At 49.1% G+C, this 19,098-nt stretch overlaps 1 protein-coding gene across 2 annotated transcripts in view; it reads right to left on the minus strand.

The window, feature by feature from the left end:
- Positions 1-318: 318 nt before the first annotated feature.
- The window catches only part of DLG5 (discs large MAGUK scaffold protein 5), a 134,141-nt gene continuing 115,361 nt past the window's right edge, over positions 319-19,098 (minus strand). For both annotated transcript variants that reach the window (XM_088842061.1, XM_088842060.1), the window contains 9 exons: positions 17,868-18,051; positions 17,183-17,331; positions 16,161-16,331; positions 15,060-15,256; positions 6,022-6,165; positions 5,652-5,779; positions 4,256-4,365; positions 3,499-3,608; positions 319-2,048 (listed from right to left, as the gene is read on the minus strand). In XM_088842061.1, coding sequence (XP_088698187.1) covers positions 1,945-2,048; positions 3,499-3,608; positions 4,256-4,365; positions 5,652-5,779; positions 6,022-6,165; positions 15,060-15,256; positions 16,161-16,331; positions 17,183-17,331; positions 17,868-18,051 — 1,297 coding nt within the window. In that variant the 3' untranslated portion in view covers positions 319-1,944. The remainder of the gene's footprint in view (positions 2,049-3,498; positions 3,609-4,255; positions 4,366-5,651; positions 5,780-6,021; positions 6,166-15,059; positions 15,257-16,160; positions 16,332-17,182; positions 17,332-17,867; positions 18,052-19,098) is intronic.

Raw genomic sequence — 19,098 nt, forward strand, 5'->3', positions numbered from 1 at the left:
CAACCCAGCCAAACCCTACAGATCTGAACATGAGCCCCCAGGGCAGGACTGGAATCAACATACATGAGTTGCCTGGTTACAACCAGCACCCGCGCTGCACTGGACAGATGGACACATGGGAGGGAAGGAGGGAGTCGGAGGGGCTGACACTGCAGGTGAGAGGGGAGCCTGATCATCGCGAGAATTGGAGGGATCCTCACAGAGCGGCCAGCTCCAGCCAAATGCCGCAGCGGGGGCGGGGGACGGCCGTCTCAAACATAGGAGCAAAGAGCCGAGGAAGCCGGGGAAAACATCAAACACAGGTGTCTTCACAACGAGTTACAGAAATTGACCTTTATTTATTGTACTAAAGTCTGTTTAACTTTTGATATAAAGGAAGGTTTTAGTACAGAAAACCCCAGTCTGTCAGAACAGTACCCGTGCACACTGTACCATCTCTGTGCCAAGCCCAGCCGCCCAGAGCAGAGGCCCTGCGGGTGCCAGCGAAACCCCGCGACAGCCTGCGGTTCTGGTCTGAGCCAGAATGCGTGTACCTGTGAGGCGAAGGGCAGCACTGAGATTGAAACGCGTCTCCTTGCGAACCACTGTGCAAGAAAATATATCCCTTTTTAAAAAAATGTCAGTATGGCTAAACTAAAATCTAGTGTCTAGAATTACAAAGAATAAAATGAAATCAGCAATTTCTTGCTAGTAAAATGAAATGTTAGGAACAGTATTAAAATAGAGGTCCTACCCCAGTGACACTTACCCGGAGCCCCGTACAGTACCTATTATTAACAGGACGCACAGTTTAAGGAGGAACCACATCAAATCTTCAGCCAGAAACATCTGGCATCAGATGCATTAAACAAAACAAAACAAAACAAAGCCATCCTCGTGGAGCTCTGCTCATGTTGTGAGAGCTGAAGCCAAGACTAGATAGATCCCAGTTTCTCTTTCTTGAATTTTAACAGTGACCACATTGATTCTTAAGCTTCCATAAGAGCTCTCTATTCAGAGTCTGATATACGAATTGTTTTTAGATCAAACAGAGCTGATATGCCTGACCCATTGTAAAGCATTTCGGAATTACTCTGCAAAATCTGCACTGGTAAAGGCTGTCACTATTCATAGAACCTAAGGAGGACCCAGTGGCATGTCTCAGCCCCAGCCTGACACCCTGCCCAGAACTGGCTGTGTCACAGTGAACCCACGAAGCTCTGAGGATCAGAGAGAACGCTGGAATCATGAACACAGGTGGATGAGAAGTAAGAGGTGGTAGAAGGCAGGAGACGAAGTCTGAGGGATGCGCCTACAAGACGGCGGAAGTCACCTTCCCAGGTGCAGGAGAACGCGCAGTCCCACGAAGGCACTAGTTCTGCACCCACCAACGGTCTAAGCAGCCGCAGTCATAGGGCCTTCCAGGAGAGGAGACACCAAGGAGCAGGGCATTCATCAGAGCTCTGGTCCCACCGCTAAGAACCTCCCAGAGCAAAGCAGCTCCCAGCGAGGTTCCAGAGTCGTTTCGCGGAAAGCAGGCACAAAACCAACACCAAAGCGACAAGTGAGGAAAAGGGCGGGGGCTGGGCAGCGACAACATGGAGCCATTCAAGTAAACATAAACAACCGAATACTTAGAAAAGGCTTGTAAACTTGTGATCTGAAAGGTTCTCTTTGCAGCATCTCTGTTGAGCTGGCTACAAGGAAGGTTGGTGTCGAGTCCCCCACTCCACAGTCTCTGTCTTAAAGCACACACATGTGGGAGAAGCACAGTCTGCTGGCCGAGGTCCGGATCCCGTCCGTCTGCGACCTTCCATCTACAGAGGAGGTGCTTCTGGAGCCCCAGTTCACGGATCCCTCTCCTTCGTGTTTACACACAGAGGCGTCTATCCTCTAGTCACTGCAAAGAGCTGAGGCAGGCGGTCGGGCTGGAGGCCAAGCTACAGTCACCCACAGCCCTGTGTCCTAGAGAGGGCAGGCTGGGATCCACAGGACTTTATTTTGCTCTTGATTGACCACTGCCAAGATCTGAGTGCAAATGCTCGACAGGGCTCCTCCCTGGACGACCCCTGCAAGAGAGTCCCCAAACACACGTCATTGGCTCGGAGGAAGACGCCCAGGAGGAGGCAAGTAAACAGATCTTTCACTCTTTCTGGTGCTCTGCCTGTTTTCAGCTACTTGGCTCAACTGCTCTAACCCCGCCTCACTTCTGTTCCATCAGCAAGAAATTGGAAAAGAAAAAAAGTTGAGTGGAAATCACTTCGGTTTTTTATCTATCCCTCTCGGCAACTGTTCATACGATGTTACCATGTGGGGCTCACACGAAGGCTGGTGTCCGATTTTGCCAGGTTGCCCTGACCCCTGTAATAGGGGTAACAGGATGTGACTCTGCACGTGATTTGCCAGGCCCCACAGCAGTGATGACCCAGGCTGGCGTGCCTAGTTGTACAACAGGGAGTCCCAGTATATTGGAAAACAGTCTGGGGTATGTTGTAATGGTCCAATCGGCAGCAGGATTCTAGAGGGAACAAGGTTGGGTCTCAAGAGCTGGGCACCCCATGGCCCAGAGAAGACTCTCAGCAAAGATGATGGGCCATCCCCAGCTCTGCTCAGGCCTGCTTCTCAGCAAGGTTTCAACACCATGGCCCAGCGGACAATAGACAAAGGCTCTGTGCGTGCTCCATGGAACAGCACCATGCCCTGGCTTCTTGCCACAGATACTGACAGCATTTAGAAATTGCTATGACAATGTGATGGAGTAATTTCACATCTGCTAAATCTGATAAAAGTCAAAGCCTGTATGTCATAAGTTTTGAAGTTTTAAATTTTCCTTTCTCGAGTAAATTGCTAAAGTATTTAACTGAAATATCGGTCTGTAATGGATTTGAAATTAAAACACAAACGCACACACATACACAGAAGAGCCGGGGCTGTGTTCTGAGACCAAATATTGCATGAGAAGCACCAATCATAATAACACTCTCTACAAGTTAAATAAAATCAGTCTCCGCCTCTCTTGACCACAATGTTGTTATGCCCCCTACAAATGACTGATTTCATAGAAGAAGCTGGACCAAGTACTATGGCAACTGCTAAATTAGAGTTTCTTTTAGTTTGCCTTGTTTCAAAGACAAGAGACAGTAATGGTGCAGTTTGTCTTCAAACTCCACTGCAAAACTGGCCTACCCTGGAGGGTGCTGGGGATGGATGGTCACAGCCACCACCGCTGTGCCACCTGCCTGGGGAATGCTGGAGCCGTGCCACGTGGTGCCTGTGCAGCCATAACTAAAGACCAGATTGTGACCCAAGGCCAGAATCAGTGAACTTTACCTTTGGACCGACAAGTCCCCGATGCTGCCCTGCGCCTGCAGTGAGATCATCTGTAATGAAAGTGCTCCCTGCGGAGGCGTCACCAGGCACCCCGGAAGTGCGGGCTAGAACACTTCTAAGAAGGGCATCCTTGGGAAGGCTGTGTCCGTCCCTGCCACCCGCTCCTCTCTGGGCCTGACGCATACCTACCTGTGAAGTACCTGCTGTACTCTTGTTCAATCTTCTGAGCCGTCTCAAACTGCTCTTTGGAATGCCTCTGAGTCACCTTGTCCTTCAGGTAGACGGGGTCTCTCTGCTCCCTGTCGGGACATCCAGGAACCTGGCTGAGCCTTCTCGCCTTCCCCATGCCCTCCTCTCAGCTTCTCTGTCCAGAATAACAAGGCTATCCCCCACCGCACGTGCGCCCCTGGAGGAGCGCTGCGTAGCCTGCTGGCCCCACAGGGAGCTCTGGGCAGAGACGGGGAAGAGACCAGATGCCCCAGCTGGCCCCTGAGTGCAGGTACCAGAAGACCGGGAGCAACGAAAGGCAAAGCGGGGTGGGGCGGGGGCACGGCTAGTCATTAGCCTAACCACAAAAACTGAAGCTCAGTGAGAACAAAGGCCCACCCACATCCCAAGTCAGCTCCTGGTAGAGCTGGGCCGCCCGGTTCCCGTGTCGTGCGAGCACCAACAAGAAAGGCAGGAGAGGGAGAGAGGGCACTGGGGTCAGGACGGAGATGTGCAGACAAAGCGGCACAGACTTGCGGCACTGCGGCAGCCCTGACAGTACGAGAGGGCTGGGGAGCGCTGTGCTGCGTTAGCACGACTGGCTCGGTGTGAGATGGGCACACGGGGGAGGGTCACTCCTGCACAGGATGCCGGTTCGAAGCCAATGCCCCGCCACCTCCCACGGCTTTGAGCCAGCAGCCCAGGCCCGGGCTGGACCCCTAAGGAGCCCGGCACCTACTTGATGTGCTTGGCGCTCTTGTAGTGGATGAAGATGACAATGGGGTAGATGTGCATGTGGTGCAGCCGCTCGATGGCGTGGGGGGCAACGTCCAGGAGACAGTGCCGGTTCTGCAGGGGGAGAGGGGGAACACCCGGGCGGGCTCAGGGCTGGGACAGGGGAGAGGATGAACACCTGGGCAGTGCAGGGCTGGGCTCAGGGGAGAGGGGGAACACCCAGGTGGCGCAGGGCTGGGACAGGGGAGAGGGGGAACACCCGGGCAGCACAGGGGAGAGGGGGAACACCTGGGCAGGCGCAGGGGAGAGGGGGGACACCCGGGTGGCGCAGGGGAGAGGGGGAACACCCGGGCGGCGCAGGGCTGGGCTCAGGGGAGAGGGGGGACGCCCGGGCGGGCTCAGGGGAGAGGGGGAACACTCGGGCGGGCTCAGGGCTGGGACAGGGGATAGGATGAACACCCGGGCAGTGCAGGGCTGGGCTCAGGGGAGAGGGGGAACACCCAGGGCGGGCTCAGGGGAGAGGGTGAACACCCAGGGCAGGCTCAGGGGAGAGGGTGAACACCCAGGGCGGGCTCAGGGGAGAGGGGGAACACCCAGGCGGGCTCAGGGGAGAGGGGGGACACCTGGGCGGCGCAGGGCTGGGACAGGGGAGAGGATGAACACCCGGGTAGGGCTGGGCTCAGGGGAGAGGATGAACACCCAGGCGGCATAGAGTTGGGCTCAGGGGAGAGGGGGAACACCTGGGCGGCGCAGGGCTGGGCTCAGGGGAGAGGGGGAACACCCGGGAGGCGCAGGGCTGGGCTCAGGGGAGAGGGGGAACACCCGGAAGGCGCAGGGCTGGGCTCAGGGGAGAGGGGGAACACCTGGGCGGCGCAGGGCTGGGCTCACGGGAGAGGGGGAACACCCGGGAGGCGCAGGGCTGGGCTCAGGGGAGAGGGGGAACACCTGGGCGGTGCAGGGCTGGGCTCAGGGGAGAGGGGGAACACCTGGGCGGCGCAGGGCTGGGGCTCAGGGGAGAGAGTGAACACCAGGGCAGGGCAGGGCTGGGCCTCAGGAACCCAGCCTTTGTCTGCCATGGAGGGGCCCCACTCCTCACCTGACACTGCCCGGCCTTGCCCATAAGTGAATACATCAGGTGCTACTGATGAACAAGGCAGCAGAACCATTCTGACATGAAGAGGGCATGTGACACACGGTGGGGACACCTCATCCAGGGAAATCTCTCCCTACAAGGCTGTCAGCTTTGAGGATGATCAAGGCTGGGATGATGGAACGGGGGCCGTGTGGGGTCTGGACAACTCAACTCCAAACCCCTTTCCTGCCTTTACCCAGATACAGAAACTTTCTAAAGCGCCACCCCACCCGGCCTCAGAAACCTTACCCAGAAAGCCAGTGGGTACCTTTTCTGTGATCTCCTTTATGGAAGCCACAGTGGTCACATCAAAATGGCCACTCCTCCGCTTGTAATCAACGAACAGGCAGTCTTTGACGCCCCGCTCGATGGCCTGCTGGGAGGCCTTCATCACCTCTGAAAGCACAGACGCAGGAATCAGCAGGCATGGCACGTGAGCCATCACTGCACGGGCTGGGGAAGACATTGCAGAAACCCAGCCCTGCCATCCTCGCTCCCACAGAAAGAACCAGGGGCTCAACGCTGATGTGACCCAAGTCAGAAGGACTCTGAAAACACTGTGAGACCCATCCCCGGGAAGCAGGTGGACACAAACACAGGGACAGACACAGCCCAGCAGGCCTGAGGGCCTCCCTTACCGAGGGGGCATCTGCAGAACTTGCCGGGCGCCTCATTCACCAGCATCTCCTTCACGACATCCAGGAAGGGCCCCAGGATCAGGACGGGCCTCAGGGAGGTGCAGTCCACCTTCTGAACCCGCTGATAGGCCAGGCTCACTGAATCTGAGGGAGAGAGGGCAGCAGAGGATGGGCATCCACCTGGAGCAGAGGGAGGGCCAGGAGGGGCTCGGGACACACTGCTGCCCTGACCTTGCTTACCCCAGGCAGACCTACCTCCCTCACTCCACAGATCCAGAGCCAGGTACCTAGCTCACCCTCGTCTGCCTGGGACTCGCCCAGTTTTAGCACTGAGAGTCCTACACCCCGGACACACAGGGCATGGCCACTCCTGCACAGTGTCCCCACTCCTTGGACACCCAAGGCATTGCAGCACTTTATTCTGCTCAAATTCTCCTGTGTGTGTTCAATGCACGGTCCCCTCACTCCTATTAGACATTCTGTTCTCTGCAGGTGCCACCTACCCTGAGGGGGGTGCGTCGTGTGACCCAGACCTGCCCCATGCAATAAGCAAACTATCCCCCTTCCCATGAGCTGAAACAGACAGGATCAGGGGCAGTGACCCAGCTCTGATCCTGGAGATGACAACCACTCTCAGGAAATGACAGAGCCATGAGACAAAAGGGACTTGGCTCCCTGATGGTCCCCAGAACAGAGCTGCCTCTAAGGGACTACCCACCAATCCAGACTTTTACATGGCAGAGAAAGAAGCTTCTTATCATGCTTCAGCCATTGTTATTGGGTCTCAGTTACAGCACTCAGATATCCTAGTTGATACATGTAGTTAAGTCTCCCCTTCCACAAAATGAATAAAAAATGCTTACAGAAAGAGATAGCCTAAAACCAGCATGCAAATATCCTCCTGACACCTCCCAGGTACCAATCACTGTGCTGGCAACTCAGAAACACTTTTTAAAACTTTTAAACACTTTTAAAAAAACAGAAAGCACAGACCCAGGGCAAAGAACTTCCTCATAAGAAGAGATAAAAACATTCCCTCTTTTAAAACTTTGAACATAACAGGTAAGCTAGGCATCCTCTCCAACCCCTTTTCTTCAGTCTTGGTCCCTGGCAGCTTCCTCTCAACTAGCATCACAGTTGCTTATGAGGATTTAAAGTATATCCCATGGACAGAGGAGATTGGCGGGCTACAGTCCATAGGGTCACAAAGAGTTGGACACGACTATAAAGTATATCCTTCCAGAGGTCAGTCTTCTATGTTGACTTTCACGTGCTCAGAAAACCTAGAAAATACGTCCAATACAAATGATATACAATGAATATTCTCTAACTCCTGCTCTCACTCAGTCTCATGTTTCTGTTGAAAGCATCCCTGTTGATTCACACTGATCCCCTTTTATCCTTTGGAACATCCTAAAACATTCTAGGAATCAGTGAACTAAAATGGACTGGAATGGGTGAATTTAACTCAGATGACCATTATAGCTACTACTGTGGGCCGGAATCCCTTAGAAGAAATGGAGTAGCCATCATGGTCAACAAAAGAGTCCAAAATGCAGTACTTGGATGCAATTTCAAAAACGACAGAATGATCTCTGTTCATTTCCAAGGCAAACCATTCAATTACATGATAATCCAAGTCTATTCCAAAACCAGTAATGCTGAAGAAGCTGAAATTGAACGGTTCTATGATGACCTACAAGACCTTTTAGAACTAAGACCCAAAAAAGATGTCCTTTTCATTATAGGGGACTAGAATGCAAAAGTAGGAAGTCAAGAAACACCTGGGGTAACAGACAAATTTGGCCTTGGAATATGGAATGAAGCAGGGCAAGGGTAATAGTTTTGCCAAGAGAACGCACTGGTCATAGCAAACACCCTCTTTCAACAACACAAGAGAAGACCCTACACATGGACATCACCAGATGGTCAACACCGAAATCAGACTGATTATATTCTTTGCAGCAAAGATGGAGAAGTTCTACACAGTGAACAAAAACAAGACCGGGAGCTGACTGTGGCTCAGATCATGAACTATTGCCAAATTCAGGCTTAAGTTGAAGAAAGAGAAAACCACTAGACTACGCAGTCAGTTCAGTTCAGTTCAGTCGCTCAGTCATGTCCGACTCTTCGCGACCCCATGAATCACAGCACGCCAGGCCTCCCTGTCCATCACCAACTCCTGGAGTTCACTCAAACTCATGTCCACAGAGTCAGTGATGCCATCCAGCCATCTCATTCTCTGTCATCCCCTTCTCCTCCCACCCCCAACCTTTCCCAGCATCAGAGTCTTTTCCAGTGAGTCAACTCGTCGCATGAGGTGGCCAAAGTATTGCAGTTTCAGCTTTAGCATCAGTCCTTCCAATGAACAACCAGGATTGATCTCCTTTAGAATGGACTGGTTGGATCTCCTTGCAGTACAAGGGACTCTCAAGAGTCTTCTCCAACACCACAGTTCAAAAGCATCAATTCTTCAGCGATCAGATTTCTTCACAGTCCAACTCTCACATCCATACATGACCACGGGAAAAACCATAGCCTTGACTAGACGGACCCTTGTTGGCAAAGTAATGTCTCGGGTATGACTTAAATCAAATCCCTTACAATTATACAGTGGAAATGACAAATAGATTCAAGGAATTAGATCTGATAGAGTGCCTGAAGAACTATGGACGGAGGTTCGTGACATTGTACAGGAGACAGGGATCAAGACCATCCCCATGGAAAAGAAATGCAAAAAAGCAAAATGGCTGTCTGGGGAGGCCTTACAAATAGCTGTGAAAAGAAGAGAAGTGAAAAGCAAAGGAGAAAAGGAAAGATATAAGCATCTGAATGCAGAGTTCCAAAGAATATAGCAAGGAGAGATAAGAAAGCCTTCCTCAGCGATCAATGCAAAGAAATAGAGGAAAACAACAGAATAGGAAAGACAAGAGATCTCTTCAAGAAAATTAGAGATAGATGGGATCAATAAAGGACAGAAATGGTATGGACCTAACAGAAGCAGACGATATTAAGAAGACGTGGCAAGAATACACAGAAGAACTGTACAAAAAAGATCTTCACGACCAAGATAATCATGATGGTGTGATCACTCACCTAGAGCCAGACATCCTGGAATGTGAAGTCAAGTGGACCTTAGGAAGCATCACTACAAACAAAGCTAGTGGAGGTGATGAAATTCCAGTTGAGCTATTTCAAATCCTGAAAGATGATGCTATGACAGTGCTGCACTCAATATGCTAGCAAATTTGGAAAACTCAGCAGTGGCCACAGGCCTGGAAAAGGTCAGTCTTCATTCCAATCCCAAAGAAAGGCAATGCCAAAGAATGCTCAAACTGCCGCACAATTGCACTCATCTCACACGCTAGTAAAGTCATGCTCAAAATTCTCCAAGCCAGGCTTCAAAAATACGTGAACTGTGAACTTTCAGATGTCCAAGCTGGTTTTAGAAAAGGCAGAGGAACCAGAGATCAAATTGCCAACATCCACTAGATCATCGAAAAAGCAAGAGAATTCCAGAAAAAAACATCTATTTATGCTTTATTGACTATGCCAAAACCTTTGACTGTGTGGATCACAATAAACTGTGGAAAATTCTGAAAGAGATGGGAATACCGGACCACCTGACCTGCCTCTTGAGAAATCTGTATGCAGGTCAGGAAGCAACAGTTAGAACTGGACATGGAACAACAGACTGGTTCCAAATAGGAAAAGGAATACGTCAAGGCTGTATACTGTTACCCTGCTTATTTAACTTATATGCAGAGTACATCATGAGGAACGCTGGGCTGGAAGAAGCACAAGCTGGAATCAAGATTGCTGGGAGAAATATCAATAACCTCAGATATGCAGATGACATCACCCTTATGGCAGAAAGTGAAGAAGAACTAAAAAGCCTCTTGATGAAAGTGAAAGAGGAGAGTGAAAAAGTTGGCTTGAAGCTCAACATTCAGAAAACTAAGATCACGGCATCTGGTCCCATCACTTCATGGCAAATAGATTTGGAAACAGTGGAAACAGTGTCAGACTTTATTTTTTGGGGCTCCAAAATCACTGCAGAAGGTGGCTGCAGCCATGAAATTAAAAGATGCTTACTCCTTGGAATGAAAGTTATGACCAACTTAGATAGCATACTAAAAAGCAGAGAGATTACTTAGCCAACAAAGGTCCGTCTAGTCAAGGCTATGGTTTTTCCAGTGGTCATGTATAGATGTGAGAGCTGAACTGTGAAGAAAGCTGATCACCGAATTGATGCTTCTGAACTGTGGTGTTGGAGAAGACTCTTGAGAGTCCCTTGGACTGCAAGGAGATCCAACCAGTCCATTCTAAAGGAGATCAGTCCTGGGTGTTCATTGGAAGGACTGACGCTAAAGCTGAATATTTTGGCCACCTCATGTGAAGAGTTGACTCATTGGAAAAGACTCTGATGCTGGGAGGGATTGGCGGCAAGAGAAGAAGGGGACGACAGAGGATGAGATGGCTGGATAGCATCACCGACTCGATGGACATGAGTTTGAGTGAACTCCGGGAGTTGGTGATGAACAGGGAGGCCTGGTGTGCTGCGATTCATGGGGTCGCAAAGAGTCGGACACGACTGAGTGACTGAACTGAACTGAAAACATGAATGCACTGCACCTATCCATTTCTCTGTTTCGGACATTAACACCATGTCTTCAACTCAACAGAATCATCTTCTCCCCTTATGACTATTAACATTAAACACTGAATGGAACCAATTTAGAAGTTTTCTGATCCTCTCAGAATAATCTGCTTTTCAGAAGTCCTCATAATAACAGAATCATAGGGCTATAGAGCCTCTCACAAGTATGATATCCAACCAGAGTCAGAGGCCCAGAGAAAATAAACTCCCTTGGAAAGGTAAATATACAAACATATAATCTGGAAGCAGCCTAATAGAGGTATGTAGACTCCTTTTAAAACTGGTACAGATATTAAAATCAGAAGCATAAAAGTAATTATGTACCTAATATTCACATACTATAAAAGGAGGTAATTGGTGTCATTCATAACATAAAGGGGTGGGGGGAACACAGAGATGTAGCTTTTATATAAGATTGAAATTAAGCTATCATCAGTTTTAAGTGAATTGCTATAATCTAAAGATATTTTCGGAGAAGGCAATGGCAAGCCACTCCAGTACCCTTGCCTAGAAAATCCCATGGATGGAGGAGCCTGGTAGGCTGCAATCCGTGGGGTCGCTAAGGGTCGGACACGACTGAGCGACTTCACTTTCACTTTTCACTTTCACACATTGGAGAAGGAAATGGCAACCCACTCCAGTGTTCTTGCCTGGAGAATCCCAGGGACGGGGAGCCTGTTGGGCTTCCGTCTATGGGGTCACAAAGAGTCGGACACGACTGAAGTGACTTAGCAGCAGTAGCAGCAAAGATATTTTATGTAATTACAATAGTAATAAAAAAAAACCTAAAGTATACACAAAAGGAAATGAGAAAGAAAACATGTCACTACAAAAAAAAAATCAATGAAATACAAAAGAAGGCAGCATGGAAGGAAAAGATTAGATGGAAAAGCAACAAGACATATAGAAAACAACTAAAAAATAGTCTTTCGTATGAGTAATTAAGTATAAATGGATTAAATGCCACAATTAAATGATGCAGATTGGCTGAATAAATAAAAAAGATCCAAGTATACGCTGTCTACAAGAGACTCGTTTTAGATCTAAGGACATACATAGGCTAAAAATGAAAGGACAGGAAAAAATAGTTCATGAAAATGGGAATCTAAAGAGAGCAGCAGTGACCATAATTGTATCAGACAAAACAGACTTGAACACAAAACTGTCACAGAAGCCAAAGAACATTATAGTATGCTATAAAGATCATTTCTCCAAACAGACATATCAATCATAAACACATGTGCACCCAGCACTAGAATTCCCAGAAACGTAACGTGAACACTGATGAAACCGAAGGCAGAAACAGACGATACAGTGTCAGTACAGGACTTCAATACCCCAATTTCAATTATGGATGCTGTGCTAAGTCACTTCAGTCGTGTCTGACTCTTTGTGACCCTATGGACTGTAGCCCATCAGGTCCTCTGTCCTTGGGATTCTCTAGGTAAGAATACTGGAGTAGCTTGCCATGCCCTCCTCCAGGGGCTCTTTCTGACCCAGAAACTGAACCCACGTCTCTAATGTCTCCTGCACTGGCAGGAGGATTCTTTACCTCTAGCACCACCTGGGAAACCCAGCACAATCAGACAGAAAATCAATAAGCAAACAGCACTTGAACAACATTATAAACCAGTGGACCTAACAGATTCCCCCCTAGAGCCTCCAAGGAAGTATGGACCTGCCAACACCTTGATTTTGGCCCAACAGTACTGATTTTGGACCTGTGGTTTCCAGAACTGTGAGAGAATAAATGTATACTGTGCTGACCACAAAGCTTGTAACGTATGTTGCAAAAGCCCCATGAAATGAACACACAATGAAAGCTAGAGGACAGTGAATAAGATCTTTAAAATGCATATATAAAATATCGACCCAGCTACAATTCTATATCCAGTGAAAATCTGCAAAATCAAGGGAAAACTGGCAAATAGAAACTGAGACTGTCACCAAAAACCTGCATCACAAGAAATGCTAAAGATCATAACAAGAAAATGGTAATTACATGAGGTAAGGGTACAGTCCATAGGGCCGCAGAGTCAGACATGAGTGAGCAGCTGAGCACACACACACATACAAAACGCATGTTAACTATAGCTAACCTTATTGTGGTTAATACTTTGCAACTCATACACATATCAAATCATCGTTTTGTACACCTTAAACTTACACGATAATATATGTCAGTTATATCTCAAGTTGGAAAAAAAATGTTGAAGGGAGTGTACAGCAGAAAGAAAAAAATCAGAGGGAAAGAGGATGACAGGAAGGACTGAAGAATAATGGAAAAGCTGAATATGAGTGAATGACTGACGTGCAAACAACACTGCTGGGTTTAAAAATACATACAAAATGAAAACGGTAAGCAAAAGGTAGGAAGGAGGTAAGGAAGTCGTGGTGTTCTGATGTTTTAGAATTATTGGGGAAGTGGTCAAAGTCATGATTCATGTTAGGAGTAAGTCAGATATACATTGTGAGGGCTGCTGTAATCACCACTCCCAAAAGAATAAAACAAAACTAATAAAAACTAAGAGACTGAGGAGCAGGTAGAATAAAAATGCTTGATTAATCCAAAAAAAGTAAGAAAAGAAAGGGAACATAAAATAGGCAGGATAACAGAAAACAAATAGTAAGATGGTAAATATATCAGTGATGATTTAATCAGTAATTAAATACTCTGATTAAAGGATAAAAATTGTCACTGGTGTGTTCAAACGTGAAAACATCTCAGGCTATATACTCTTCTATAGATGTATTTCCACTTTTCTATACACATCTCAATAAAATGAAAAAAAGATGAAGTGTCACAGTGAGTTTAAAAAACCCTACATGCTGCTTACAGAGCCACGTAAACATGAAGCTGTAAAAAACATGAAACGATAGAAAAAGATGAACTATGCAAACACTTAACCAACAGAACTGGTGTGATAATTATACTTTAACAACATAGACTTTAAGGCCAGAAACATTACTAGAAATCAAACATTTTATAATGATAAAAGGGTCAATGTAACAGGAAGATATAACTAAAGACAACTTCAAAATATGTGTGTGCACACCATGTCGCTTCAGTCATGTCCAACTTTTTGTGACCCTATGGGCTATAGCCTGCCAGGGTCCTTCGTCCATGGGTTTCTCCAGGCGAGAATACTGGAGTGGGTTGCCATACCCTTTTCCAGGGGCTCTTCCAGACCCAGGAATTGAACTGCGTCTCTTATGTCCCCTGTGTTGGCAGGCGGGTTCTTTACCACCAGCCCCACCTGGGAACACCCCCATAACTTAAAAACATATAATGAAAAAAAACACACCGAAGAACTGCAGATTAGACAAATGGCTATTTTCCAAAGACATCTACTGGATATACACCACAGACCAGAGACGCTGTCTATAGAAGAAAAGAGAAGGGAGAATCAAGCAACTACTATTGTGAAAAGAGACAAATAGTCTTTTTTTTTTTTACATTTTAAATTTAAAAATGTAAAAACCTATTTTCAGCTTGAAGGCCATATAATATCAGGCAATAAACCAGATCTGGACCAAAGGCTCTGGTTTGCCAACCCCTGACCTGGCTATCATGACCATGGGCCATGAACAAGAGTGGGACTCACTCAACTCACTGAGCCGAAGACCTAAAATAACACGTGAGGAAGCAGGGGAGGAGGGAGCCAGCTGTCCTGCCTTCTGAGGCCCACTGCCGCCCCCCGCCCCACAGCCTGCCTGTCAGGGAGGGCACACCTTCCAGGACAGGGGTCACACCCGGGGGTCCAGGGAGAAGCATTCATCGGAGCCTCCTGCTTTACAGGACAAATATACCATTCCACAAAGGATAGACACAGGAGTAAAGCCAGAAAGTCCAAAGATCTGCACAGTGGCCCCTGGTTACCACCAAGCAGCCTGGAATAACCCCAAAACAAACTAGAAGCAATGCACTGGGCAAGTACTGCTTTTTGCCCACCCAATACCCATTCTTCTTTTCTTCCTAAGAGAACCTGCTTTACTGAAGCCAGCAGGGCACCAGTGAAAACCTTGCCATTTCAGCCTCCCTTGCAGTTGCAAGCAGTCAGTGAGGTATAAGTGGAAAATGAAGAGTGGGGCTTCCAGGTGAGCTGTTTAAAGAGGCACACTGTTGCCATGCCCTTTTCTTCCTGCTGCCTGCACATGGATATGATGGCAGGAGATGGGGAGACCTTAAGGACACATCCTACAGGTGGTAGACTCCGAAGACTGCAGCACCACCATCCCAACCCAGACACACTCCTTGATCAACTACGTCTGAAAAAAGCAAACCTCTGTCTTGTTCAAGTCACTGAAATGAGGCTTCTGTGGTCAACAGCAAACCTCGGCCTGAGAGCCTGATGGAGAAGCCAGCTCAGTCACTTGCCTTCAAAGAGTGGAATGGAGTCATTGGAAAAGGTGTCCAAGGCAAGAAGGTCTTTCCCATCTTTGGACCCGCTGCGTTTGTGCTTATGTTTCCTTCGAAAGAAGGATCTGCGTGCAGCTGCCGAGAGCGTCTTTGCAGCACTGTTGTCGTCTTTGACTTCAGACATGCTGAGCCTCCGGGAGAATTCTTGGTCCATTCTGAAGATAAGAGTACAGCAGTGCTGGGAAGGGCCAAGGGACCATCGCCTGTCGCCCTGCCCACCTGCGGCGAGGAGAGTCAAAGCTGGGGCTCCAGGTTCCTCCCCCACCCTCTACAGGATTCCTGGCCACTTTAGCACCCAAGCCACCGAGGACCCCTTGCTGCCAGTACTGTGGGGGTGACACACACACCAGCGTTAGGCAAGTTCTCAGAGCAGGTCAACTCCTATATTCAGTTGAGGGTCAGAGGGAACTGCTAAGATGACCTTTACTTGTGACACTAAAAGTTATAATTCCGGTCACAAAAAGAAGGAAAGCATAGAAATGCACTATAACATGGGAGAACCTTGAAAAAAATCATGCCAAATATAGGATGTTGGTCACAAAAGACCATGTGCTGTATGTATGACTCCATTCATGGAAAGTCCAGACAGGGAACCTTATAGAGACAGAAAGGAGACCAATGATGGCTCAGGGTTGGCAACAGGGGGCAGGCAGACAGGAGAACAGGCGGGTAGCTGAAGGGTACAGGGCTTCTCTCTGAGATGATGAAAATATTCTCAAATTGACTATGGTGATGGTTGCACGTATCTGTGAAAACACTAAAAGCCAAGGAATTGCATACTTTGGGTAGATCACATGGCACATGAATTACATCTCAACAAACATAACTAAAAAAGCACGTCTCCCAAGTTGCTGCTACACTTCTGTATAGCACTGACTGATATACGTTACTGACCTAAACTTGGAACAGCTTTCTGGACAAGCGACTTTGGCAAAACTTACAGACCAGAAGCTGAGACAACATCAGAATAAGCCCCCAGCAGCCCAGGCTGTCATCACATGGAACGTCCCCACGGGTGCTGCCTGCCCCAGCCCCAGTCCCAGACTCTAGAACACTTACACGTATTTGCTGGGGATCTGCCCGCGCTGGATCTTCTGGGCATTCTCATCCAGCTGCCAGGCCATCCAGGACCCAAATGAGCCCTGGGGCAAGGTGTCATCCACGTACAGGATGTCATCTTTCTTAAAGCTCAGCTCATGCTCCACCTCCGCCAGTCGCTCATACAGGGCCCTGGACCGGGAGATGGAGGGGAAGAGTCAGGCCACAGGCCGCCCCTTACAGCCAAGCTCCCAGGCCCACTCTCCTGCTCTAAATCTCTCCCCAGACCATGATCAGGACCCATCTCTCCCCCTTCTAGCAGCAGTTCCCAAAGGAGGGAGCCCGAGCTCCCTGGAGATCAGGCTCCCTCATGCCCATCAGATAAAAGCCTTTTTGCCAAGGACCAAGGCCATATCTCCACTTTCTCCACTCCAAAAGAGTCTTTCCCATTTGCACCCCTCCCACATCAAAGTCGATGCTTCCTACACAGCGGAAACTTCTCAGAATGGAAACGTGCCATCCTTGACTGAGGAGGGTGTGCCTAGACATAGGGACCCCGTACCTCATGGTGCACAGTTAATCAGCACTTTCCATTCTCGTGTGGCCTCAGATCTCATGAAGAAAGCTGCATGCCTCCTAGAAAACGCCTGATGCCTGTCCCCGCCCCCTCCACTCCACCCTTTCACGTATTACTTCAGGGCGCTCTGGATGCTGTGATGTTCAAACACACTGCAGAGGGATCTGCAGACCTGAGTCAGGAGAGACTCAGAGAGGGGCACAGGCCACAGGAAAATGAGGCTCAGTGGTCTCAAGCTTCCCCAGGCCCAAAACCCTAAAGAGAGAGCCTGTCTCACCCTAAGAGCTTTCAAGGGTTTTTCTAAGTCACAAGTATCTCATCATAAGCTTACAACTTGGGGCCCAAGTAATAGCACTCACAGTCCGATCCCTCAAGGGCAAGAAACACAGGGACATTCACAGGGAACAGCCTCCACCAGAAGCCCCTCCCCAAGCCCCAAGTCCCTGGCAGCCCTGGCCACTGATACCTGATGTAGAAACTGTCGCCAGGCAGGCCCTTGGCCTTGGAGAACTCCTCAGGGCGGTACTGCACCTTCAGGCGGACGCTGTCCTTGGGCTTCAGCATCTCCACGTAGACCTCCTCCACCGTCTTGCTGCGCACATCCAGACCGCCATACTACCCAGGGACAGGAGACGGGGTCAGAGGTCAGAAGCAGGGTGGCCTGGGCACCCGTGAGGCGCCAGCAGTGGGATAAGGAGGAGATTCAGCATCCCCATCGCTGGGCATCCATCTGCCCCAAGTCCACAGAGGCTGAGGCCTCTGCCGAGTGCCTGCTCTGCCCTCAGGTTGCTCCCAGCAGAGACCCTGTTCTAGCCTCCTAGCCAGTAAGGCCTACTGGAAACATGGCACTTCCCCTTGCTAATGCTCCTTGTAGCTTTCAGTACCTACAACCTGCCTCCCCCATCCGACAGGAGACCCAGTGAGAGGGAGATGGTACTCGCCATCAGACTAGAGTCCTGAGTGCTACTGCTGCCAGGAGCAGAGCATCTGCCCTCCCGATGCCAGTGCCCAAGCTGAGTCCTAATATGCCTGCTTCCCTAATATTTACCCAGAGTGGGTCAATACCCAAGGGGGATGTCACCTGAGACAGCAGGAAGCCCAACATGTGGGCAGAGGGCAGCCTGGCTGCTGCTCGGCAGCTCAGAACTCACCTCAAGGATGAGGTCCCCGGGCACAAGGCCGTCGGGGCCCTTGGCAGGACTGTCATCCTCCAACTCGGCCACAAACACCCCGTGCAGGTTCCCTCCACATAAGTGCACACCAAGCTCCAATTGTGACTTCTTGACGAAGACGACTCGTGGCTCTGGGGTCTTCTTGGTGGCATCTCCCACCATCCTTTCGGGAAGGAAAACAAAGCTCTTCAATTGTGCACAGGAAGGGAGGCAGGCGCGAAAAAAGATGAAACAGCGGTGACACCCTAACCATTTTCTGCTCCCCTCTCAGGTCTCATGAGGCCCCAGAACCAGAGCAGCCAGGAGCGAGGCTGACACAGACTCCACCTCTAGTGACTCAGTTTATAGGCAGGGCACTGAGATGCGGCAGAGGTGAACACACAGCCACTCAGGAACAGAGTGGAAATCAACGCCACTATTTCCAGCCCAGCTGTCCATCACATGTTGTGGGCTGCATCTCACCCACCTGGATTGCACTTGTTTTCCTAACTTTATTCTCCTGAGACAGTCAGAGCCAGGGTAACCTCCAGGCCACAACTCATTCGGCAAATGTTTATTGAGCAGTGTCTATGGCCCAGAGGGTACTGAACCAAAAGCCACCAAGGAACTCCCAACACAGGGACACTGAAAGGCTAGCAAATAAACTGAGCAAAGGCAATGGGGCAGCAATGGAGCCTGATGAGTGGGACCTCAGGGGAGAAGCCAGAGAGTGACAAAACTTTTGCTGCAGGCAAGTATAGCCAAGATTGCTGGGAGAAATATCAATAACCTCAGATATGCAGATGACACCACCCTTATGGCAGAAAGTGAAGAGGAACTAAAGAGCCTCCTAATGAAAGTGAAAGAGGAGAGTGAAAAGCTGGCTTAAAACTCAACATTCAGAAAACTAAGATCACAGCATCCGGTCCCATCACCTCAAGGCAAATAGATGGGGAAACAATGAAAATGGTGACGATTTTCTTGGGTTCCAAAATCAATGCAGATGGTGATGGCAGCCATGATATTAAGAGACACTTGCTCCTTGGAAGAAAAGCTATAACAAATTTAGACAGCATATTAAAAAGCAGAGACATCACTTTGCCAACAAAGGGCCATCTAGTCAAAGCAATGGTTTTTCCAATAGTCATGCATGGATGTGAGAGTTGGACCATAAAGAAAGCTGAGTGCCAAAGAATTGACGCTTTTGAACTGTGGTGTTGGAGAAGACTCT

Source organism: Moschus berezovskii, chromosome 12, assembly GCF_049115385.1.
Source record: "Moschus berezovskii isolate FMDL1 chromosome 12, NW_MosBer_1.0, whole genome shotgun sequence".
Lineage (NCBI taxonomy): Eukaryota > Metazoa > Chordata > Mammalia > Artiodactyla > Moschidae > Moschus > Moschus berezovskii.